At 51.1% G+C, this 26,195-nt stretch overlaps 1 protein-coding gene across 2 annotated transcripts; it reads right to left on the reverse strand.

Annotated features, from left to right (window-relative positions):
* Positions 1-11: 11 nt before the first annotated feature.
* On the reverse strand, positions 12-10,745 carry ZIC3 (Zic family member 3; the record flags this gene model as incomplete). Of its 2 annotated transcripts, none has more annotated exons than XM_081222192.1 (3): positions 12-161; positions 8,268-8,431; positions 9,548-10,592. In XM_081222192.1, the coding sequence occupies 3 exons, from the start codon at positions 10,590-10,592 to the stop codon at positions 12-14; spliced, it is 1,359 nt and encodes a 452-aa protein (XP_081078318.1). The 2 variants fall into 2 exon arrangements, with proteins under 2 accessions (XP_081078318.1, XP_081078319.1); XM_081222193.1 differs by lacking the exon at positions 12-161 and adding an exon at positions 7,268-7,447 and having other exon boundaries at positions 9,548-10,745.
* Between the last annotated feature and the right edge of the window lie 15,450 nt (positions 10,746-26,195).

Below are 26,195 nucleotides of genomic sequence, written 5' to 3' on the forward strand. Positions count from 1 at the left end.
TTGAAACCTCATCAGTAAATCATTTCTTGCACAGTAGGTTCGGCATTAACCCTGCATTTAGGATAGGTAGTGTTATGGAGGGCTGGCTGCTGCATACCAACGTCAGTATCAAGTTCTTCATCAGGAATTAGAGACTGTCCCGGATACCAAGCAGGACAACACTGGCAAAAAAACAAAGAGTGAACTGCAGATAGGTCAAAACAAGCTACATTTACTCTTAGAAAAATTTCATATAACATTACTGGATATGTCATTTTAAATGCTAGCTTATAATAAAACACGATGGAATCTTTTATTTTTAATACCTCATGTTCAAAGGTACTAAAGGTATGGTCTTTACATAGGTTGTGTTTTAATAAAACACATCAGACAACATAAACATCTTATTAGAGAACATTAAAAACTTGCCATCTGGTGAAGGCTGTTTTTATAGTTACTATAGAGCTCACATTTCTCTATTCAATCAGATCAGTAAATGGGTTGAACTGTCATCACATTAGAAATATACAAAATTGTTTGCTCTATTCGATGATTTTTAAAGAAATATATTTTCTTTAGTTTTAACAGGTTCTTGGCAACAGGAATCTTATTCAAAAAAGTTTTGCTCCTGTGTTAAGTTACTATCAGTCCAAGTGCTCTGAACACTCCCCCCTTTAAATGCTTCCTGCAAACTTAGTTTTTCAAGCTATAAGTTTCAATAGTTATGGTAGAAACCAAACCTCAGTGGGAAAAGCAGTGCCCTTTGGAGTTGTCATTCAAACAAATATAAGAGTTCTACCAATTTATCACTTGTCTAGTTTTGCAGAAATTCCATTCACATAACTCCTATGAAAATCAACCACAGTTTTACCATATCAAATGACCCAAAGCACACCACAGGTATCCAGGGGAGATCGTTCACCAGTGCATCTTTAGCTTGATTTTAAAGTCAACCTTAGAGACAATCTGGGCGCTGCAGTTCTCAGAGACAAACTGCCTACCCATGGGCTAAAGATTTTTCAAGTTAATGAACTTTTCATTTGCCACACTTTTGGTACCAAGAGATTTAACCAGGAAAAAGCTCAAACCTCAGGGTTCAAACTACAGCATGAAAAAACAAAGTATACAGCAAGCACCATCTACTTCCTTTGATCTCTCAAAGATGTCAACACTCTATTCCAGTCTGGGGGTGGGGTGAAGTGGCTGAGCCCTGGAAGGAAACTTCACCCAAAGGGGGAAAAATCTGTTTGGTGGCAATTTCAAAACAAGTTTTCAAACTGCAGAAGGGACTCCAGCCCCTTTGACTTGCAGGAACCACACATAAGAAAAGGACAGAAAACACTACAAGGCAGGCTTATTTTAATTGCCCACGGGTTTCCAATGCAAAGCGCGACAACTTAAATGCATATTCCGAATTCTTGCTCCAAAGCCGTCTTCTTTGTGCACTGAAAAGGAGGAAAGACAACCCCATCAATTGTCCTCTGCAGATAAAGGCACTGTTTTGTAGTTTTCCCCCAAATCTGAGCCAGCTTTGCTAATGACCTGCCCACCCACCTGGGGCCCTTCCCAAGGTGGCCCACGGGAGCTGCCCCGCACCTTCAGGAGCCCAAATACTCGACAGTGGGCAGCCCCAGAAGGCTGTCTTTTCGTATAGCTGCTGGCCTCCACGAAGACGCAACCTGAAAGAATTCGTGCCGCTTATTTTTCTACAGGAGACGGGGGTCAATGACTACATTTTTAAAACCCCACATTGTTTTTCCCTCACGAAAGACATCTGAAGGCGAATCTGCAACATTTTTCTGCAGAGGAAACACGGACTCGAGATCCCAGAGCTACCAGGGGTTCTTTCACACGCCAGTATTAAGGCAGTTAAGCAAAAGCTGAATGAAAGTTTTCGGGATCGTGGCCTTTTCTTTTTCTTTTTTTCGTTAGACCACCAGCTGTTACAGCACACACAAAAGTGTACACAGTACTGTTTCTCACAGGCCCGTGTTTAAATGAGATATGCAGAAAACGGGGCCTGAGGAAAGTGTAGGGTTCGAAATCTCAATGGCACATCCGTGTCGCTAATCCAGGGCATTTGGTTTGGAAACGGTGCCCCGTGCTCCGCTCACGAGCCCCGCCATTGTCATGGAAGAGAACAGTGTCCACTCCTTGGCATTTCGAGACTCGAAGGTGCTGGGGGATCCCGACACGGTCACGAAGCTCAAAATGACATCCCCCACCCCAGAGGGCCCGGGAGAAACGATTTCAGTCGGGACTGGCGGCCTCGAGTGGGTTTCAGGTCCAAGCCCCCCCCCACCCCGGGAACCCCAGCCCCCAGAAGACTCGCCAACTTCCCACGCCCAGCATGCCCTGGAAGAACTTCTTCGCTTCCGTTTTTTTTTTTTTTAAACAATTTTGCGCTCGGCCGCCACGACCTACATTCTCCCGCGAGGCGCTCCTAGCCGAGGAATAACAAGGGAGTTGAAACCACACAACAGTTCGGCAGCCCGCAGTCAGCGCTTTGCTGCGCTCTGCGGGGGTTCGCATCCGGCCGCCATGTTCCTGACCCGAGAGCCGCCCCCAAAACCAACCCCCCTTCTCCCCAGCCCTCCCCTCCGCCCCCCTCCCGGCCCGGCCGAGGCCGCGGCGCTGCAAAGCCGCTTTCAACTCTCCCCCGCCGCCCCCTCGCAGCGAAACCCGACTCGACGGCTGCCGGCTGTGCGCCTGCGCGCGGCGCGGGCTCGGGAGCGGGCGCGGGCGCGGGAGCGGGCGCGGGAGCGGGCGCGGGCGGGGGGGGCCGGCGGGCTCCCGGCCGCGGCTTGAAAAGGCCGGAGCGACGGGGAGCGGGGGAGGGGTTGGGGCCCGGGCCGGAGCCTACTCTTTCCTCCCAGCGGGTCACCGCTCCAGCCCCGGCGCGGCTCTCACACGTGCGCGCTAAAAACCCACTTCAAAGTCTGTTCTTGGCGCGGGGGCGGCCCCCGGGCCCTCGCGCGGGCCGCCAACCAGGCCCCGAGCCTTGCCACCCCCTCCAAAACCCTGGCGCGGCGACGAGACCGGGAGGGTCGAGCGCAAGAACGCTCGCTTAAGAGCCCCGGGCGCCGGTACCGGCCTTCGGGCGTGCGAGTACCTCCCTCCCTCCCCCACCCCACCGCCACCGCACCGCCTTAAGAAAATGAATGGAACACAAAGTTTGCGGCCAGCGCTGCGCTGTGGCCATCGGAGCTCACCATTGTTTGGGCTCGTATTGACCCCAGGTCCGGATTAGGTAGCGGCTGATTCCTGCTTTACAGCCCCGCCGGCCTAATGAGGCCGGGAAGGCGATGGGGCGCGAAGCGTCCTCGGAGCCCGGGCGACCGCCGGCTTACGGCCGCCAAGGGCCCTGTAGGTGGAGGTCAAAGGGTCAGCTGGCCGAGACCGCGAGAGAATTGACCCTAGGAAATGAGGTCCCCTCCTCCCGGCCCCAGCTTCGAACGGGCCTTGCAAGAACTTGGTGTGTGTACAGGGACCCCGGGCGCCCCGACGAGGGGCCTGAGGACCTCGAGCGGGAGCCCTGACTTCCGCAACGCCTGGCCTCGTCCCAGGGCAAAGCCTGACTAGACTTGAGCCCCGATGGGGCAGACAGCCCGAGAGCAAACCAGCCTAGCTGCCGGGCGGAGATCCCGCGCTTCAGGGGATGAGCACGCCGGTAGCGATTCTTTCAGAAACTTAAGTGGAAAGAGGCCCCTAGACTTTTTTCGTTTGTTTGGGGGGTTTTATAAGGGGAGGAGAAGGAGCCAGGGGCGAAGAGGCGAGGAGACAGCAGGCGGCGAGGAGCGGGGGAGGGGCGAGGAAGTCCTGAACACAACTTTCCTGGGAAGCTTTGTGAACGGAGGAGGTCCCTGCTAACTCTCCAACCTCCGCAGTAGCTAGGACCGACTGCCCTGCTTAGCCTGGACCTGATCTTTAACCTTCCAAGCTGGATGAAGTCCAGACTTCTGTCTGCGTGGAAATAGACACCTTACCCTTCCCCACCCAACGTGAAAATGTTAAACTAAACCACCCATTTTGGAAAAGATGATGGACTTTTAACAAAGGTCTTACCAGGTGCAAGAAGTAAAATTAACAGGTCGATTACGAAGAACCCAGCTGACATTCATGGTTTCCAGCTGATCTATCTTTAGGGCTACAAGGTTTTTTTGTTGGGGGGTGGGGGGTGCGTATTCTTTAAGGTATTTACTGAAAATTCAAGAATGTCAATGTGCACTCCCAGAGTCAGATTATAGGAAGAAAATCTGAGAAGTTTTCTACTAACGTAAACTTTTCTTTGCAACAAATGACAAGGGCAGAGGGATAGACTATTTGAGAAATATGATGCTACACCCAAGATTAGAGGAAATCATGTAGAGGGGCAAAACTTTTACATTATCTTAATATAGGTTATCATCATTGTTCATTGGCATCTTCCCCTCTTAGGACACAATGCTCTACTGTAAATTTTTATGGTAGAGTAATTTCAAGCCTAGTAAAGAAAGCAAACTCTTCTTTGTGTCCTAAGGAGATGTTTAATTGTTTAATATATTTAATGCGGAGGGGTGGGGGAAGCAAGTTTCTGAAGTAATCTTTCAACCAACCCAACATTCTACTGCCATTTAAGGTTAGGTTGCATTGAGGGTGGAGAGGGAATTCAGAGAGAACAGTAAACTGTGGAAGTTAGATGCATATTTCAGAAGAAAAACATTATTTAGACTTCAGTTGGAACACATTTAGAGCCAATCTTATGAGTATGCACTTTCTGAAAACTTGCTGAGTATTTAAAATGGTCTCTGGTTTGAAGTGGAGGAAAAATCCTGAAATAGGAATTTGGTCCAGCACCCTCAATGTCAAGGTCAAGATTGGAATGTCTGGGCTAGGAGTGGTAGACTGACCAGGTTACCTGCTCATCACTTGTGAAGTCATCCCAATCCGTTCATGGCATTCAGACCCTTGCCTTGTCTATTGGTGGAGGAAAGTGCAAAAAAACGCATTCTCCACAAACAAAAATCGCATCCAAAGCATTGTGCAATTAGAAACTGTCAATAATTAACTGTTGACAAAGATCAGTAGATAACTTAAAATACACTGCTTCAACTGTGTCCAGGGAATCAAAGTTTCTTTTAATCATCAGAACTTCTCTGAGCATTTCAATTTAAGATCGATTTATTTGAACATGGAAAAAAATCAGGCACCAAATACAAAAATGTTATAAATAGATGTGCCAAGACTTTATTTCTTCAGAAAGAACAATAAACAAAATTCTAGAATTCAAAATGATTATGTATAATACCAAACTGACTGCCACCAAAAATTCTAGAGCACTGCCCCTTCAAGAGAAGGAGGTACTTGGCCTATTCATTACATTTCTAAATTCTTTACAATTCCTTATCTCCACCATTCTATTTGCTGATTTGCAAGTTGGTTATTCATGAAGAGATTGGGCTCTCAATATTAAACAGCACCCTAAATTAGTAAGAAAACAAAAAACAAAAAACCTCTATCAGTACTCTACCCACTCCACCCCCCCCCAAAATAGCAATCACTTTCTTTTTCATATAACTGTAAGAGAACTGTTTGTCCAAATGAGTTGCTTCGCTGAAGATTAAATGGATTGTTAACATTTTATCACAAAGCAAACAACCATTTTTCATTGTTATTGATTTTAATGGAAACAATGCTCTTAACATCTTTGCCTACAAACCATGAACTTTAAAAACACATATTTTGCAAATGTTTTTTCTTTCCATAATATTTCAGAACCGCTGCAGTTATTACACCGCTATAAAAATGTTATGAATAATTGTGATAATTACGAATTGAACTATAAACAGGAAAACAAACCAGCCTTTGCCTTCCAAAATTGTAAATGGACTATGGTTCTTTTAAGAAGCACTTTAATCATAAGTAAGCACGGCTCGACGGGCCTTACTCATCACCACTGTTTCAGACATATGCTTACTTTTGAAAATATATAGATAGATAGATAGATAGATTTGATAGGCAGATTAGATAAGTCATAGATACAAACATATATAGGTATATGGGTGATCTCTCAATAGAATAGACAGACATGCATCTTGCCGCAATGTTCATTTTTATGTAAGATAATAAAAAAAACTAAGGGACATAAAACTAATTAGGTTACCTTATGTTTATATATGTAGGGCAGGGATGATTAAATCCAGCTTCTCAGTCTTTGAAGTACAAGATTGAGATGTCATGGCCACTAACTGAATTGATCAGTAATATTTGATTTGCATGCCGAAAATCCAGGACAAACACATTTAAACTCGCAGTTAAACAACCATCTGAGCTAGAGATAAAGAAAGGAGGGTCTGCCCAGATGGAAACTGACACTGTAAAGAATCTATACTGCAATAGAAAAATAATTTAACAATTAAAAAAGGGATCTGAGTTATAAATACCAACAAACAAGGTTTCATTTGCTCGTCTCCTCTTTGTAGAAGGAGGCTGTTACAAAACAAGAGAAAGGAGTCAGTGGTTCAAAAATTGTAAATTGTGTTCTTTCAAAACAATAAAATATAATGCTAAAGCGGTTATAATCAAAAGCTGTACAGAATTTGTTAGAAAACATTTTCCATAAATATTGTTCAGTTCCCGGCACTTGTAGCAATAATTAAATTACAAACGATAAATATGGCATCAATGGATATGTATTTACAAAAAAAAAGTTATTACAAAAGGCAACCGTATACTAAACGTCACAATCTGTGTAGAGTAACATCACATCCTCAGCCTGAAAAAAATACTGAACAACAGTTTCGACCCCATTAGACAAAAATACATTCACAAGCGTAATGCTTTGAGGATAAGTTCAAGACATAACAGGACTTTGGCATGGTTTAAGACTGTGAGAGTTTAAACAATCACCACTAAGGCGAAGATTTTTCCATCAGTTTTAACATCACCACCACCACCAATAAGCCTTCTATAACTTCCTCTCAGGAAACAGGACAAGAGTTAAAATGAACTGAAGGCGTTTAGGGATGGGGTGAGCAGAGAGCAAGAGAAAAGGGAGAAAAAAAGCAGTGAGAAGATTTTTTTTTAATCCTTCAAATGCCAAAACATATTTTCTAATCCTGAGAAAAAAGGGCATGGCTACTTTGGGATCTTGCCCCAAACCTTCCTGGACAATTGCAATTAACAAGATGTAGCCCTATGTATGGCCTCTTGCCTTAAAACTCCATTTCCATCTGACTGGTCTCAGTTTTCTTTTAAAAATGCATTTGGTCCATTCTATGGTTAACAGGGTTTGTGTTTGTGTTTGTCCTCAGACGTACCATTCGTTAAAATTGGGAGGAAGTCCAGGGTTGTGGCTGGTGCTAGTTTGAACTGCAGAAGGGGTTTTAGTGGTATCTTTACTGTTTGCAGAAGCTATAGCGGGTGGAGTGGAAGATTCATAGCCTGAACTGGCAGCAGGGGAGGAATCTGACCCTTGAGATTCATGAACCTAAAATTAACATGTATATATTATAATGAATATAATTCCAACTGGCATTGTGCAAGCAAAAACAAGAGCAGAATTAGAGCACTGTAAGAGCAAGACCGCCCAGTGACCCACTTAAAAGAGAAATGCTGCTGATTTGGGGGTTTTGTTTTTAATTTCCACATTACCCATGTCTAGAAAACCCCAAGATGTTCGCCAACAAAACAGTCTGAGTCCTAAGACTGGCATTATGGAAAAGGAATAAAGCACTCTGATTTATTCATGCCCCTTCAGAAATGCTTTCTCCGCGGATGGAGCGGGGTAAGCACGTAGTCTTTGGGGCCCTACAAAATACTCCGGGCCCAGGTTTCGCCAAGCCCGCTTTGGCTTGGGAAAGCAGGTACAGAGAAAGGTGGCACGGGCGCCCTGGGCGCTGCGAGGTCTCAGACAAATGCGTGGGAATCCCACCGCGCTCCTCGGCCCTATTGTTTTACCGGAAGCCGAAGAGGGAATGAACCACCCGCCCCCGGGTTCGGCGCGGGCACTCTCGGTTCCCACCACGGGCTGAGCCGGGTAGAGGCGGCCACTGCGACCTCCAGCCCTGGCGAGCTCGGTGAGAGCTTCCCAGTAAACAACTGATTGTTCCCTCCGCTCCCTCCTCCTCCCCACTGTGCTCTCCCCCGCCCCCCTCCGGGTCCCCAAAATGGGTTCAAGGTGTCAACGCTGGAGCAAATCGGATTTAACGTGGAAGATACAGGGTTGGCAGCGCAGGCGCTTCCGTTCCGCGACCCGGTGTCGGGCCGAGTGTTTATAAACCGCCGACCGCTAATAAAGAAGTAATTACCTTCATGTGCTTGCGCAGGGAGCTCGGGTGAGTGTAGGACTTGTCGCACACTTTGCAGATATAGGGCTTGTCCGAGGTGTGCACATGCATGTGCTTCTTGCGGTCGCTGCTGTTGGCAAAGCGTCTGTCACAGCCTTCAAATTCACATTTGAAAGGTTTCTCACCTGCAAAACGCAGAAACGCAAAGGGAGGTAAATATGATCAGGGGCTGAGAGCTTCCTTGGGCCGAGCAGCGGGAGACAGAGCGTCCGGCGATCTTCCCCGAGAGGGAGCGCCGACTGGGGGCGGCTGTAGCATCTCTTTTCCCTGGTGAAAAATGGAGAGCGCGGGTTGGGCCTGCTGGGGTGGGGAGTGGTGGTCGGGGGCGGGGGTGGGGCAGGGCCGGCCCAGAACCTGCCCGGCCCTTTGTTCTCGCGCGGGATGGAAAGCCCCTGGCTCCTCCAAAGTTGCCCCTGAGTTGTGGTACCCCCCTACCCGGCCCGGGGCCTCCAAGCGCAGCCCCGTACCGCTGATATCTCGGCGTTGCAGCCAAGGCCGGGCAGGACAATGGACCGGGGATGGGACAATCCCTTTTAGTTCCTCCTTTGTACCTTTTAATTTGCCTCTTTCAAATGCAGCGGTTTTGCTAAGCCCAGTATTAAAAACCTTGGGTCGTCGTACTTAACGTTCGAAAAGGGAAAACTATATAAATCCAGGGGCTCTGGACAGTTTTACAAGATGCTCTGAACAAGCCACGAAACTGTGGTGCCTTTTCTACTTTAGCTTTCCTCCCGGAGGACTGAATTGAACCTGGAACTCCAAATAAAAATAGTTTGACAAAAGTATCATTTAATTAGGAGATGTGCCAATCAATGGTAAAAAAGAGCGGAAGTAACCGACAGTTAGTTTTCATTAGCATTTCTATGGTTGCCTCCCCCGACTGTGTGCGGAGACTAAGTCGCTCGTAAGCAACTCCTCTCCACACGTTCGGAGTCCCTTCATAGTAACCCAGAAAGAGACAAAAAGAGGCGGCGCCAGTTTGTTCCTGGGCGCGAGAAGGTTCCAATTAGTTCCTGAGACCGCAGAGCCGTCTGCCCGGGAAGCTAGAACTGGGCAAAACCGCCGCGGGGCGGGGAAGGCGAGAGGTGGAGGGACAGTGACAGCACTACTTTTTCGAGCGGCCCCGGCAGGGCGCCGCCCCTCTCTCTCGCCGCCACCCCTCGCTCCCTCGCGCTGAAAGTCGGCTTCGTGGCGCGGTGCCGCGGCGGACCCCGCGCCCGCCCTCCCGCCCTCCCCCTTACCTGTGTGGGTCCTCTTGTGGATCTTGAGGTTCTCGGAGCGGGCAAAGATCTTCCCGCAGCCCGGGAAGGGGCAAGGGAAGGGCTTCTCACCCGTGTGCACCCGAATGTGATTGACCAGTTTGTACTTCGCCTTGAAGGACTTGCCCTCGCGGGGGCACTCCTCCCAGTAGCAGACGTGGTTGTTCTGCTCCGGGCCCCCCACATGCTCCATGGTGACATGTGTCACCAACTCGTGCATGGTGCTGAAGGTCCGGTCGCAGCTCTTCTTGGGCCGGCTCAGCTGAGCCTCGTCGATCCACTTGCACGACAGCTCCTGCTTGATGGGCTGCCGCATGTAACGGAAGAAGGCGCCGGGCCCGTGGTGGGCCGCCACGTTCACGCCCATGTTCATGTTCATGGGGCTGTAGTTAGGGAACTGCGCGCCGGCCGTGTAGGGGTCCGTGCGCGGGCTGGCCACCGGGCGGTACGGGTCGGCGCGGCCGAACAGCTCTCCGCGCAGCCCCAGGTGGACCTGGTTGTTGTCCACGTGCCCAGTGGGCGACGGGTGCCCGGCGCCCTGCTCGTGCAGCCCGGGGAAGAGCAGGTAGCCGGGGGGCTCAGGAATGCCAGCCGGAGCGTGCAGGCTGCTCGCCGAGCCGGTGAAGAGCCCGTGCTGCCCGCCACCCGAGGCCGCCTCGCCAAGCCCAGAGCCGCGCTGGCGGAACAGAAAGTCGCGAGTGGAGTTGAAGGCGGCGGAGGCGGCACCGCCATAGCTGGGCACCTGGCCGGCGTGGTGATGGTGGTGATGGTGGTGGTGATGATGGCCCAGGGCGTTGGCGTAACCCGAACCCTGAGGCGTGAACGCCGAGCTCTGGCCGGAAGACAGATCGTGAGCCGCGGCGGGGCTCAGCTTGAAGGCGGCGGCGGCGGCGTGGGGCGAGTCCCCGAAGGGATTCAGCCCAATGCCCGCCGGCTCGCGGTTGGGCATCTCGTGGTGGCGGGGCGCGCCGAAGCTGCCCACTCCCAGCCCGGGAAACTGTGGGCCTCCGTCCAGGAGCATCGTCATGGGTGGGGCGTTCTGGTCACCAGCGATCCGGCTGAAATGAGCGAGGGTGCGGGCGAAGATCTCCGAAGTGTCGCAGTCGTAGAGGGGTGGCGGCGACACCACCTTGGAAGACCCCCAAGGCAGTACCAGGGGCTGCAACTTTCCGTCGCTGCGAGAGTCTCCTGCAGAGGGATAAGAGGGAGGAGGGGAAGTAGAAGGACCTGGAGGGGGGAGGAGAGGAGAGAAGGGAGGAGAAAAGACTCGGACTAGATCTGGTTTAACAAAATAACAAGCGTGCACAAAGAAAAATAAGCAAAATAATAAGTGGAGGGCGGAGTTTGCCAATCCTGTCCGGGGCACCCCTCCTCTCCCCGAGAGCGCACAACCGCGGGGCCAGGAGGCTCCCTCGGCACGGGCCTCACGGCTAGACTGCGCTTAGAAGCAGAGCCAGCTCGCGGCCGGCGGGCAGGAGGCAGGCTCGGTCCTCGCAGCTCACCGTGCCAGTCCCAGGCTCTTCACCTCCAGAGTAATGTCCTTGGACTGATAAAGTCACTCACTCACTCCTCTCACATAAACCGAGCGGGAGGCCGCGCGGCGAGGGCCAATGGGGAGCCAGCTGGCCCGCGGTCACCTGACCCCCGGCCCCGCAGCCTATTGGCCATCGCCACAGATTGGCAGCGCGGAGCGGGGAACATGGCAGCTGCGGCCGAGCGGCCGCCTCTGATTGGGCCGTGGCCGGGAGCCTGGCAGGTGAGGCGGCGGCGGCGGCGGCCGGGCGCCCGCGAGTGGGCTCCGCGGGGCTGGCGCTGCCGTGGGGAACTGGAGCCGGGCTCAAGCTGGCGACCGGCGGGGCGGAGCCAGGGCCTCTCCCTGGCTTCCCTCCCGTCAGAAGCGGTCGAGCACCCCTCGGGCGCGCTTTACCCGCTTTGGCCAAATGAACTCTTTGCCGCTCGAGGATCGTTCCCACCGTCGGCGCGGCGCTGGACGTCCAGCCCCGCTTGGGCCCGCTCCGCCTCAACACCTCGAGAATGTGCCCCCTCCGCGGCCGCAGGGCGCGGATCCCGGGGCGAGAACAACAGTTCCACTCTCGCGGCCCATTAGCCGCGTCCTCCCCACGCGCCACTGTGGGCCCTGATGTCCCCGAGAGCCCAGACCCAGGCCGACCAGCTCGCCGTCTGTGATCCAAGCTGCTGCCGGCCGGCTGAGGCCCGAAGGAGGAGAAATGGTTACAGTTAGAGCCATCTCCCTTACTTCCGTCTGAGCCGCGCATTGACTCTTTGGTTTGTGAGTCGTGGCTGTAGTCTACTGTCCCCACCACTGTCCCCGCCATTCCCCCCCGCCACGACACACCAGGCACAAGACGGCAAACACATATAACACAGTAAACTCGCACACACCACACTAAAAACACACACAACTAGCAACAGTAAGTACACACAACACAGTAACACAACAAACTACACATAAAACAGTAAACAGGCACACAACAAATTAAACACACAACAGGATAAATACGCACGTAACAGCAAACACACAGAGGCACAAATACTAAACATGCACAGTGTACGCTTAGCCTGTGCACACCAAACATGCACACAACACACTACACAGCAAACTCACTAGACACACACAGGATCAGTGCCGTTTTCAAACCACAGGGCTAAACAGCTTCGAATTCTCAACATTTTCAAATGCAAAAGTGGGGGGCGGGAATGGGGATTGTGAGGTGGAATTTTCTTCCCTCTGAACTGCCAAGGCTTTGCCCTCTTCTACTCCTACCCAAAGAAGCATATAGTGACCTCGGGAACTTCTTACCCTTAAGGATTGACTTTCCAGGGCTGTGTGTGGGATCACAGTCCCCTCTCCTGTCTGGTGCGAGGTCTTTCTGGACATAATGAGCAGGTTCAGACAGGGCTATAAATCCACTCATTTTTTGTCCAGCAGGGCATTTGCGAAGACTGTAGGAGGGTGAGAGTGAAAAGAAAAGGCGGAGAAAAAGATGGCTGTGATTGTCACACCCCAAAGAGAGCCGAGCCCCAAAGTCTGCGCCTTGAGGCAGCCTCACAGCCTGGCCGCCATCTCTCTGTAGGAAACCGAACATCTGATCAAGTTCAGAGGCGCTTGGCAAGACCGCCTCAAGCAGCGCTTTATAACTGCAGCCTTTCACTTCCTGCCCCCCCAATCCGCCTGGCCTGGTCAAGACTTCACCTTCTTTCTTTGCCAGTTTGCTGGGGGGAAACCCTGCCGGTAGCGCACTTACGTAGTCACCCCCTCCCTTCAAACTCGCCCCAATTCTCCCTCTACATCACAGCTCTCTCCCCAGGTTGGAAGGTGAGTTCACTGCTGACTTAAATTATTACATCTACTGAAAACAGGCTCTCCAAGACTGGCTTCCGTGCCGCTCAGCAGAGGTTTTCTTTGCGGGGGAGCGGTGCGGGGGGAGGAAATGTTCACTGAAGAACAAATAAGTCTAAATCATGCAAGTGAATTTCCTGGAGTCAGGTTTACAAAAAGGGATGATTGCTTTTCTTTCTTTTTCCCATTTCTTCCCCCTTCCCCCTTTTATATTCTCCCTTCCTTCTACCTCTCTTCACCTCCGAACAAGCCCCGCGGACCCTGGGCGCACAGTTGGTCTGAAAAAGTTTGGATTTCTTACCGGCGCCAGCCCCGATGACAGCGGGGCTCGGGGGCGGGGAGGAGGCGGCTCTCGAGCCCTAACCCGGCCAGCGCTGATGCGAGGGTTTCCGGGGAGCCCCGCCAGGTACCCCGAGAACCAGGGGCCCGGCACGCTTGGGAGTCTGGGCCGGCAGCGGGGCGTGGAGCCGAGGAAGGAGGGCGCCGAGGGAGCCTCGCCTGCCCCTTTGCGGGGAGGGGTCCCGAGCTTAGGGCAGGGGATGTCGCCGCCGCTGACCTACCCGGTGCCCAGTGTCCGTTTTGATATGGCCACATTCCGATAATTAATTGCCTCCAGCACGTGCTCTGTAGTCCCAGGAACAAAAAGGCATAATTCAATTAGGTCATCAACCGAGAAGTGGGGAGGGGGGATGCTTGTTAAGGGGCCGACCTGAGGCGGTTCAGCCAGGCCAAAACCCCGGGCGGTGGAGCCCTTCCTGGGGCAGCCCGGCCCAGCCCGAGTGTGCGACTCTGAGGGGGTGTCGTTGCTCGTTGGGGCGCAGGGACCCCCGATGCCCCCAAGAGGACGAGGCTGGGGACTTTGTGAGCAGCAGGGCAGAGGCAGGCCATTTAGAATTCTATTTCGGTTGGTCTGAGTGGAGGTTTCTTTCTGGGGAGGGGGAACCCTGAGCCTTGGAACACGATAGAAAGCGAAATACCTCCAGATATAGCAAGTTGCTGCAAAAGAAAACAACCCCCCCCCGCAAAACAAACCACTCCTGTTGGGCAATAATAATAATAATAAGCGAAGTTCTCCTGATTACCTGCAGCCCCCCGCCCCTCAACTCACTTTTTGGAGGGGACTCTGGGAACAACTTCGGGGGACAGGGGGCTTTAGGGAGCTGAGTCTGAGAGCAGAGTGGTGGCGGAAAGAGGCAAGTGAAGAAAAGTTTTTTTCTGCACACAGGCTGGGGCGAGGCAGAAGAGAGCTCTGGTTTCTTCGTTTCTCAGGTAAAGGAAGGAATCACTGGGCAGGGCAGGGCAGGGCAACTGGAATCCAGGGGTCGTGGTTCTTATTTTACACTAGAACCGAGGCTCCCTCGGCAGCTTTGGCTTACTGGGGTTTACATGTGTATTAGGCGGCGTAAATTAACCAATAAATCTCTTTTATGCGTCCCCCAGTTGTATGTGGTCTGGTCTAAATATCCACATGTCTGTACGGATAGGAAATATAATGGGATCCTTTCCCTCACACTGAGTTCAAACAGTAAATAGGAAAAAGATTTATTTTCATGCCCAAATCTGAAGCAATAAATAAAATCAGAGAAACTGATCATTGCCAAACGAGCAAAGCTTTTGAGCCAGAATTTTAGGATCCATCTTGGAGAAGCAGGAGGGAAACAGAACGTCCAGAGGGGCAGTAGGGACGAACTGGTCTCTCCATACAAGCCAGAGCCCCACTCTGCAGCACTTTTCTCTTCAATCCAGCCTACTAAAAAACAAAACATGTACAGCAGTTGTGCTATCGGGCAGAATTTCTTCCTAAACACATTTTCTGTGGCGGACATGAAATTATCCTAAGTCGGAGACCTAGCAATTTTAAGTCCAAGGGAAACACTGCGGTCTTTTCTTCTGTTTTGTATTTAGAAAAGACTTGCAATCTAACACTCGCAACATTTTAAAGACCCTTTAAACCCAGCAAGGGGATTTCCGTTCTGCCAATGCTTCCTGATTTATTTCAATAAATGAATCTTTGAATCCAGGAAAGGAATTATTCCAAGATGCTGAATTTGGTGCCCCTGCCTCTTCCTAGCGAGGCACAAAGTGTTTCTCGTTGAAACATGTCCTTAAACTCACCATTATTCGCAATTTTTTTCCCTGGTAAACGACACTTTCTTTACATCAATCCCCACCCTCTCTTCAGAGTCCCAGATCTTTTTAAAAGAAAAACTGCAAATCGCAATAAAAAATGAAGGGGGAAGAAAGCTGGTAAAGGAATGCGTTTTTAACTCCTCTTTATTTTTATGCTAAGATAAAGCTCTTAATTGGCTTCAGGGGCCGAGCTAAACTATCGATCTCGGGAGCTCCGGGACTAGGGGACAATCTCATCAACCGCTCATTTGGGGTCCAGATTTTATTTGCTACATCAGAGTTTTCACTACCCTCTCATCATTTGACAAAAATTTTATAAGTCCTGGATACCTTTAAATTCAATATAGAATGAACAAATAGATATTGTTAACCAACCCTTTTTAAAAATCTGTTTTGTCTTTGTCCTCTGCAGTCCACCGCATATCGCTGCCCAATGTAATGAAATGCAAACCAGACAGGAATGAGACATTTTCATTCATTGTACTTGTCAATCAAGGCTGTGCAGATAGATAGACAGATAAACGATAGATAGATATTTGAACTTCAGAGACACAGGTTGAAGTAAATAGGGTTGAACTTGGAGAAAGGCAGGAAGTTGAACTAGAGCTATCAGAATCTAGTTTGAGATTATGAAGAGAGCCCAGGAAATACAGGAAATGGAGTGAAACCCTAGGCAGTGGGCAGTGTTCTGTCACTAGCCAAGTCTGGGTGCCAGGCTCATGGTGAGCGGTGGTCCTGGCCCACCAGGACCTGCAGCCAATGAGTACCTTTATTGCCCTGGGGGTGCCTGGATGTTAGCCTCCAGACTCTAAGGTACACTGGGAGGGGCTCTGGATGCCAGAAGGACAAGTCACATGGAAAGAAGACTTCCCCTTCCTTTGGGATCAGAACCCTTTGTAGGTAGGAAAGCACTTAGGCAAGAGGAGAGGGAGATCCAGGCAGGGGCAGAAGTATGCAATGATGCATTTGATATGTGATTCCAAGTCCTTCCCCAGTCACCTGAAGAGATGGAGGAAGGAGAATGGATTTGGGGTGCAAAGCTTGCCTAACATTCTGGAGCTCTCATTTACCCAGGGTCCCAAGTTCCTTCTAACTGCTAAATGCTCCATTAGTTCTAGTAAATGATTTCGGCTCCAAAACAAGTGGAGAGAAGACTTGACTCTCCTGAAGTACTTACTTATTCATTTCTCTGCTTTGAGACAGGATCCTGCACCCAAGGTGACAGGAAGGGTACCTCTGTAGCACATCATGGTTTCTGGCAGCGACTCATCCTTGATGCCCCCAGCATCCCAGCTCCATTTACCTATTCCAGGCCTCTTCTACCATTCCCTCTTCCTCCTCCCCTTCTCCCTGGGGGGCAGATGCTGTATTACCTGAGTTATCTTCCCTTTAGCCCAAATTGGAGTGAGAATCCCTGCCACCTAAGGAAATGCCATCCATTCAACTGGCTGGCTCATTCAACTCCCAAGGAACTTTATATAGTTCAGGAATGGCATTTTTAAAATGGAATTGCCTGTGGTTTTTGCATTTGGTTTGGATTCACTCCTCTAGTCCTTTCCTAGTGAAGGGACAGGAGGAAAGGGCTTTGATATTAAAACAAAGCATGGGGGCCTCCCTTCTCACCTCTTCCCACCCCGCCCCCACCCCAAACAGACAGAGTGGAGGTGAATTAGACTAACTTCTAGCATGAATGTGATTTGGCAACTTGCAAACCAAATCTGGCCTGTTGTATTTGTATGACCCCAGGAACCAAGAATATTTTTTTAATCTTTAAAGAGTTAGAAGTAGAAAAAGAAGGAGGAGGAGAAGGAAGGGGGTGGGGAGATTATGCTACAGAGACTGAATGTGGCTTGCAAAGCTAAAATATTTTCTATATGACGCTTTACAGAAAACGTTTGCTGACCCGTGGACTAGAGGTTGGACGGCAACCTTCACGGAAGCTAGGTATTCCTAACCGGTGGGTTTTATCCACCATCACTCTCCTACTTTTCAAGCTTCATTTTGCATGAGATGATTTTTTTTCAGCCTCACACCTCAGTTATTTCCGGGGACAACTTTGGCTTTGGGGAAAGGTGAAAAGTAGAGTCAAGGGAGGATGAGCCCGAGGGAGGATGAAAGGACAAGAATAGAGGAGGAAGGATAAAGGGTTGTGAATATCTCAATCCGCGGTTGGGTGACCTCAGACCCTGAGGGTGGTTTTATTGTCTTTCTTCTTTGGCTGGAGATACATAGTTTATTGACCCTTTCTGCATGATTGAGCCCTGAGGGGCAACTGCAACCGACAAACCCAGCGAGATGTGACTCCAGGCTAAGGCCGTTGAGCAGCCTGCCTTCAGGAACCCCAGGGAAGTGACCCCAGTTCCCCAGGCCCAAGGGTCTCTGAGGAAGAGAAGTCACAACTCTTCCCCAGTTCAACTTCTCCTCCTCTGCGAGGGCCTGGACTTCATCCCTCGCCTCTTTCTCTCCCAGAAACACTCCCTCCCTTTCTCCCATGGACAAATGCTGTCAGCCAGTACACTTGGGCAAGGATTTTAGGCCCCCTCCCTTTGAATGCCCCTCCTTTCTTTAAAACCATAAAGGCCCCAGGGTGCTCCCAACAACCTTAGCTTGGCCTCTTGCTAAGTTCTCTCCCTCCTCTTCTTTCCTCCCAGACTTCAGCCCTGTCAGGAATTTCTCTACCAGGTTGCAATTCCTCCCTGCCCTCAACCTTTTCCCCACAGACTCAGTTTTGGTAGATTACACTTCACCTTTTGAACCTGGCCCAGGCTGGCAAACAGAGTCAACAGTTCCTCCAGACACAAGTAGTCACTCCACTCTGGTAGGGCTACCAGACTTAGCATACAAATCTGGGATGCTCAGTTAAATTTGAATATCAAATAAACAGTGATTTTCTTAAGTATAAGTATGTCCCAAATATTGCATGGGAGATACTTACACTGAAAGATTATTCCTTCTTTGTCTGAAATTTGAATTTAACTGAACGAGCTGTATCTTATCTGGTAACACTAAGATTCAGGCCCCTGGCCTAGAAGGCCTAGATGAGCTGAGAAGCTAGGCTAAATTGTCTCAACGGGGAGAGGCAGCGGGACCAGGTATCATGTGCCTAGGGGAGGAAGAAAGAGGGACTTCCCTGAACCTAGGGTTTTCCACAGGCGCCATTTGCGAAAAATCAGCTTGGGGACCCGTGACCCTGGCAGGCCCAAAGGTGCCGTTTCTCTTCAAGCGGGCCAGGAGCCATCTTGGTGGGGCTATGTGGAAGACAGACTTTTGTTTTTTTGGCTGCACTGAGCCACTGAGGGATCTTAGTTCCCTGATCCCTCAACAGGGATCGCATTTGTGCCCCCTGTGGTGGAAGCCTGGAGTCTTAACCACTGAGCCACCAGGGAAGTCCCAAGGGCACGATAGTTAAAGCGAGCCCCGTCCTGGCCCTGCCTAGAGAAACCCTCAGCTCTCGGAAGGTGGGAGGGGGCCGCAGAACTCTGGGACTAGCACCCTCCCCTGCTGCTGCTCCCAAACTGCGTCCCCTAGGGCTCCTGCCTCCCCTCTCAGAGCAGGTCCTTAACCCCTTGATGGAAACCCCGTGTGCTACTGACTGCGGGGGACCCATAAACAGCAGATGTTGTGGAAGGACTCGTGTACTGGGGAACTTGAGACCCCGTGCCCTGCAGGCCTCGAGGTCCCGTGCAGTGACCTCTTGCCACCCCAGCAGGACTGGAGGCTGGGATCGGTCTGCTTGTCCTTTCCTAATTTGCTCTGCCTGTGTGCACCCGAGGCTCCCTCCCCAGGATCCAAATTCCACACCGACCTGGCCCCCAAAGACCGCTGTGCCTTGCCCTCTCTCCCCCTCCCTGACTTTCGGTTTGAGCAAGAACACCCAGTGGGCCCTTGAGGAGTTCCCAGAGCCTGGGATCCCTCTGCCCAGCCCTGTCCTTCTCCCAACCTCCACACACACACACATGCTTCAGTCAACACCAGTTGTGCAGAAACCCCTTTGCAGCCTTCCAGGGCAAAAGGTCAAGTTTTCCTCAGCACCAAGGCCCTTGTGAAACACATTTTATCAGCAGACATCCATTTTCCTCCCCTCCTGTTTCCTCACCCCACATTTCTTTTTTTTTTGTTGTTGTTGTTGTTGTTGTTGTACGTGGGCCTCTCACCGTTGTGGCCTCTCCCGTTGTGGAGCTCAGGCTCCGGACACGCAGGCTCAGTGGCCATGGCTCACGGGCCCAGGCGCTTCGTGGCATGTGGGATCCTCCCGGACCAGGGCACAAACCCGTGTCCCCTGCATCGGCAGGCGGACTCTCAACCACTGCGCCACCAGGGAAGCCCCCCACATTTCTTGACAGAGGTTCTTATCTATCTACCTATAAAATGTAGAGGAAAAAAGCACGGCCTAGAACATTCTTTTCCGCACTCCCTCAGTACTAGTTCCACAGGCTGAATCTGTCCTCAGCTCAGTGGCCTCAAGAACATTCCAGAAGACCCTTCTACCCCCCCCATCACCTAAGTACCCCTTTCCCACTTTACAAAAAGTTCACTAATTCTTATTTCTCACCTCTCCAGTCTTCCTGAAGTTGTTTTGGCCTCTAGGTATTTCTGAAGCCAAGGGCGCCTCCACTGCTTTCTGATGCAAACTAGCCTTCTGGGTGGTTTATGTATAGCCCTTTACCACTGTGAACATCAGTATACACATGCCTGACCTCCCCAGTTTCTAATACGGCCCCCTAGGAGTGGAGGGGGACCCATTTCCTTTATGCACACACTTAAAAGCTCCAACTCTGGCCTGATCTGTTATTTTTGTGGTTCTCAGAGTTATATTGCAATATCTAGTTTCCTTTGCAGACATCACACCTCCTCAAATTTGGAAGAGGGAGGAATTGCCTGACTTCTGCCACAGAAACAGTAGAATGGAGCCAGAGTTCCCAGGATTGGAAACCCTGGCTCCACATTGGAATCTCCCGGGGATCTTTGAAAGATTCAGATGCCCAGACCACCCCGGAACTTCTGACTCGCTTAGTCTAGGGAGGGGTACCATATTACTAGATTTTAAAGCTCCCCAGGTGATTCTAATGAGGGAATCACTGAGCTAGGGTAGGTCAATGGCTGGAGCCTCTTTACTCCAACCCTGCAACCTCCCCCGGCACATTGTGGCCCTGGTGTCACTACGCAGGTCTAAGCTACACAAACTTGGTGTGCTCTGAGAGTAAACGTGGAGTCCCCACTGCAGACTGCTATCCCTATCTGTTCCCTTTGCCCACCAAATGTTCCCATGAAGGAGAACCTCACCTTCAACTCCTGCCTCACTCTCTGCTTTCTAGAAATGCACCCTTGCCGTGCCCTGGTCTGAGGTGGAAGAAATCACGAGCATCTGATCAAGAAATAGTTTGTTCTTGGCTCTGGTCCCATTTGTTTTATTTCAACTAAAGAGCTACAGTTTTGCTGTCACAGAACAAAATGTCCACAGGAAGACAGTGAGGGATGGAGCTACTTGAACAAAAGGGCTGTTCTGATCCCACTTCTCTCCATCTTACCCAGTCCAGTCCTGACTTCCTGCCAGAAGAAAGGAGAAGTGGATGTGGATGTGGATGGGGAGGCATTTCCTCTCACTTGGAACTGTTCCTCAGGAATACTTTCTCTGCTTCCCCCTCCCTACCCTAGGTGGACTCTGAGGGGAGCCTTAGGCCTCTCAGGTTTAGACAGTTATGAGGAACAGAGCTGTCCAGGGATCATGCAGTTTGGTTCAGGCTCCAGGGACATCTCCCTGAAGTTGTGGAAGGCAGAGAGAGATGGGGGCAAGTGGTTGCAGCTCAAGTTGCAGTGATTTGAAATTTAACTTTTTTTCCTTAGAAAACTTTAAAAAAAATTCACACAAGCAATACATTAGCTAGTTTCACTCTATTCAAAAAATATTTACAACTTGCCTGCTATATGCAAGACACTGTCTTAGACGCTGTGGGGGAGATAAGAGTAAAGGATGGCACATTGTGACACAGTCTTGCACATGGACCAACAAAACATTTTAATACCTTAAAAACAAATGCTAGGATTTGAAGTTTTAGAATAGGTATTTCATGAATACTATATTGATTGCTTGGAAGTCTGGAGTAACCAATAGAGCTTATTCATTTTTTTAAACATGCCTCTCTGAGTTATGTCTTTTCCAACTCAGATATGTTACTGGAGTTTGCTGGGATAAATACCCAAATTGAACTTTTATAGAAGAGTTTATCTTTTTGTGAGAAAAAAGAAATCAGCTTGAGTTTATTACTTTCTTAATTTGGGGAGTGGCTTCTTCCATTGTATTCTTCTTTTGTCCTGTTCTGCAATATAAAGTCTTTAAGGTCAGAGGCTTCATTTAATATTGCTTACACTCCGGCCCTTCTAAAACAATTTTAAAGATCACTTGGTAACAACTGGAGGCTTATTTTTTATTATTATTAATTTTCCAATTCCGTGACTCCCTGAAATACACACACACACACACACACACACACACACAGAGAGAGAGAGAGAGAGAGAGAGAGAGAGAGAGAGAGAGAGAAAGAGAGAGAGAAAGAGAGAGAGAGAAGCATACATAACATGGGAGAGTCCTTTATAGTTCAGTTCCATACATGAGCTTCATTTCTTGAGCTATGTTGTTATTCTACAGCTGTGGTAGGTTCAAATCATTATTTTGAGTATAATGCTCAAAAAGGTTGGGAGGCAGACTGCTCTGGAAGTGGGCTTGGCACTGCTTTGTCATCACACATGTCAGTTAATTTTTGTTAACTGTTTTTATAAGGTAGACCCATCACAAATAATTTAATGAAAGAAAGGGCTTTAGAGGATAATACAATGGAGAGAGCATATTATGCATATGCTCTGTAACATCACATTTTCTGATTCATAGAAACCACATATTAAGTGAATTATTTTGATTATTATCAAATGGTCCTTGCAGTTGTTTTTTTTTTACATTTCCATCCAAACATATCATATGTTGCTTATGTGTGCTATTATATAGAGAGAGTGTATATGATTTTAAAAAGAGTCCTTGATATTGAAGATCATGGCTTTCAGACATTTTCACAAATCCCAATATTCAAACTCCAATACTTAAAAAAATATATTGGGAGTTCCCTGGTGGTCTAGTGGTTAATATTCAGCGCTTTGAGCCCGGTCAATCCCTGATCGGGGAACTGAGATCCCAAAAGCTGCGCGGCTCGGGCCAAAAAACAAAAGAAAAAAATTTGGTGGGAGAAGTAACGGATCTTCCCCATTTCCAAAGAGAGGCAACACTGCAGACCTCCTTGCATAGTCAAACACGCTACAGAGGTATTCAGCAGGCCATCCTGCCTTCTGTCTCATTTCCTTGAGTGGAATTAAGTCAGAAGGAAATTTTCCTCTGAGCAAAAGGTAGAAAGGAGGCATCCCAGCACTGTGGTGGGTCTCCTCACCCCCATCCCTGCTCCCAGGCCGAAAACCTTGACTTTCTTTACTAGTTTCAGTAGAAGGGACAAATTTGGTCAGGAGAGGAGGTCTTATGACCAGTCCATCAATTTACGGGGTTGTGTTTTGGCTTTGTCTAGAGGGCCAAATCTGCATCTCTTATTCCGCCCCCTCCCCGCCCCCAAAGGTTTATATTTTGAATTATCTGGTCTCACCACAGAATGAACAAACAATGCTCTCTGAGTGTAAGGCTACATCATGCCTACCATCATTACCTCCCAGCTGGAGCAGCAAATATTGCTGAGTGCTGCATGGGCCTGTTCTGTGTTAGGCTCAAGGGCTGGGCTGAGACTGAAGCCAGGCCACGGCGTTTTTGGGAGGGAGAAGGTAGTTATTGGTGGAGCTCAAGTCTGCAGAGCTTCCCAAGAAGTAAGCGGTGTGTGTGTGTGTGTGTGAGAACATGCCTTGCTTAGGCTCACAACACATCCTACCTTAGCTTCTCCCTCGCCTTTCTTGAGGCGTCACTTACAACAGCGCTTGCGGCGCCCGCGCTTTCAGTGAGCGGACGCTGGCTAAGTCTCCTCTTCCCGTTGGTCCGGACAGAGGATCCGCTATTTTGGGACCCAAGGAGGGCGAAGTGGCCGGAAGTCGGAGTCCGAAAGCCGGGGAGTGGGCAAAGCCCCCAGTGCTTATCCTGGTGCCTACCGTTCCCCCGTACCCGCCCAACCTGGAGAGCCGAGAGGGCCCGGGGGAGGAGGGATGTCGGCCGCTAGCAGGGGCGGGGGTAGTGGTGGTGCTGGGGGTACGCCAGGGGAGGGGTAAGATGTTGGCTCAGAGCCTGAGCTACTTGGACGGCCTTCGTTCCATTCTGTTCCCTGAAGAGGGAAACCTCCTCCCCTTCCTCTCCTCTCCTTCCCCTCCCTCCTCTCTGCCTCCGTGGGGCGCTCAGGTCCTGCCGCTTCCCGAAGCCCCAAAGCCTCAGCCGCCTGATCCTGGCCCAGAGGGCACAAGGGCCTGCGAGCCTGGCTCCGGGGCCGGCCAGCCCTTCCGTTTTCCCTAAAGGGAACCAAGGGGCGCAGCGCCTCGCCTCCCTTCCTTGCCTGCCGCCGCTTGAGAAGGGCTGTTTAATTAAAGGGGAACCCGCAATGTATACGTCAGATAAAAGCAACGCGCAGAATAAACTAATTAAAACATTGCGTTTGCAACACATTTTATTTCTCTCTCTCCCTTTTTTGATCTTCGCTGTGTTTTAAAGAAATGTCATCGCACCATAAAGCGAGCCGTGAAACGCTATTTCCTTATAGTGTGCGGCGCTTTTCAAAGGCTAGTGTGATATATTTTAGAAAAGGGATCCCGCTGTGAAAGCTTGCGTGTCTTCCCTTTACCAAACTAAGCTCTTGTCAATCACACAGAGCCCGGTCCAATCATCGAGATCCTTTTTGGAAAGCAGCTCATCCCGCTGTGCTTTTATACCGCGCTCCGAAGCCTGTTTTGATGCATTTTTACCAGCACGTCCAGGGAAATGAATGATGAGGCCGCGGACAGTGCAGGCCTGGCTCCCTGAGCGCCTGCCCGGCCCTAACGAGGCGCCGGCGCATTGTGCGCGGCCTGGGCTTTCTCAGGTGGCGGTCACTTGGCGGGGGTATCCCGACGCCAACTCGGGTCAATGCTGAGGACCCGGCTTGTCATGGCCGCGCGACAGCTTCCACCCAGCAGCCACTGGCGTGGATCGGCGAGGCTCAGTAGCCGCCCTCCTGGCCGGTCTGCCCCGGGAAAGCAAGTCCCAGCGCAGCTGCGCCTCGACTACAGGGAGTCTTGGGGCCCTCGGGATGCGCCTCCCCTCCAGAGCTGTGGGACCCGCGAGTTTGGGGAGGGGGAGGCACGGCCGGCCACACCCACGAGAGAGGTCTGCTGCTCTGCCCGGTTTAGCCTAGGGCATTGGTTCCCAGCAAGCCTCAGGTGTCTCCTGTCTGGCCCCCTCTCCCTGCCCCATCCTAGCCAGACGTTCGGGGGACTTCCCCAACCTTCTGGGAAAGGCCGTTCCCGCCCCCGCAGCGGCCACGAAACCACTGAGACCCCAGCAGCTCTCACAGAGCCCTAGCCCTGAAAGAGGGGCTCGGCTAGGGACGCCCACCGGTAGTACCGAATTGGTGGCCTCGGGCCGGAAAGAGCTTACAGCTCCCCAACTGGGACGCTTACTGGCCTAATGGACCACGGAGCTGCTGGGACGGCGCGGGCGGCTCTGAAAGGCCAAATATAAACTCGTAAACCGCTGCCGAGAACCCACGAGGGTGAGGGCCTACGCCCGCGCTTTCTCTGGATGCAAGGAAGGGTTGGAAGGAGCCGCCCAGCTCCGGAGTCCCACAGATTTCCCCCCTCCCCCCGATCCCCCATCCTTTAGTCAGTCTCTGTCAGGGCTGGGGGCGCGCGCCCCGCCGGGGTGCTGTGGAAGCTTTTGATCTTCACATTGGCTTCCCAGCTCCGGGAGGGGAGACGGGGGAGGAGGCTTTGTGGTCCTCCTTTCCGGCAGCGCCGGAATCGTCGCCTGCTTTTGTTTCCAGTTCCACTTCGAACTTGAACCAGGAGAGTGCGGTTTGGCTAAGGTCTCAGGGGATGAACAAGTGAAAACTGTGTGAGATTTATGCATTTGTAGAATAGACAAAAGTCTGCATTTCGAAATAGTCCAGTGTGAGTCCATTCTGCCTCTCTGTCTCTCATTTCTCTGTCTCTGTCTCGCGCTCACTCTCACACACTCCTGCAGACCCGCCCTAGTCTCCAGTTACACGCACCCTCCGCGCACATGTTCCATGTCCACCGGACTGCGACACTTCCCCTCCAGCGCTCAAGAGCACCTCTTTCCCCCACCTGCCAGTTTCTTTCTTTAGCATTCCCCAGAGGGCTCACTTGTTGGGAGGGGCCTGGGTCCATCCGGGAGCCTAGGGCGAGGAGAGGAGGGGGCCCAGGTTCCCTGGATTTTTGCTCAACCCCCGTCACCCCACCCCCCCGGCTCTCTCCCGTTGGAAGGGAAATCGCCGTCCCCCCTGCCCCTTCCCAGGGGTCTCTTCAGTGACGACCTGGTCCTCAGGCTGACTCTAAAACGAGGGAAGAAGAAGCCCTCAGGCCTCCCCGCCCCCCTTCAGCTGGGCCTCGGGTTCCACGCGGTGGCTGGGGTGCAGATCAGCAGGAATCCTCGCCCAACCCTGCCCGGCGCTCCGCGACTCCCAGGGGCTCCCCTCATCTTCTCCCCAAGGCCCCGCCCCGTGGAGCGCAGGCCCTGCGGGTTGGTAGCTTCTCCAGAGTTCCCTTCCTGGACTCCCGCAGGTAGGGCCGCCGGGCGGAAAAGGGACGCCTCCGCTCCCGGTGAGGAGGTAAGTTGCTGCTGCCTGGTGCCCTCGGGGAGGCCTGAGGAGCCTGCCGGGAAACCTGTGTCGGGGCAATGCTCCCCTTCCTTGCTTTGTAAGACAAAGTGTGGGGTTTTGCCACAGCCTTTGGCGAAGTTTGCAAGTGCGAAGGTGGCCCCAGTGCAGGCGCCGGGGGCCGCAGAAGCCTGTGGACTGGGAGGGATGCAGGCGCGAGGGGTTTCACCTGCCTCGGTTTAGCAAGGTGACAGGGGCTGGGGTTTTGCTGTGACTCCCGGACCACGCCAGTCTGTCTCTGAGCGGCAGATCACACGGAAATTTCTGAAATGCTTGATGCAATGGGGAGCGCGGTGAA

This window comes from Mesoplodon bidens, assembly GCF_964165515.1.
Source record: "Mesoplodon bidens genome assembly, chromosome: X".
NCBI classification, from domain to species: Eukaryota; Metazoa; Chordata; class Mammalia; order Artiodactyla; family Ziphiidae; genus Mesoplodon; species Mesoplodon bidens.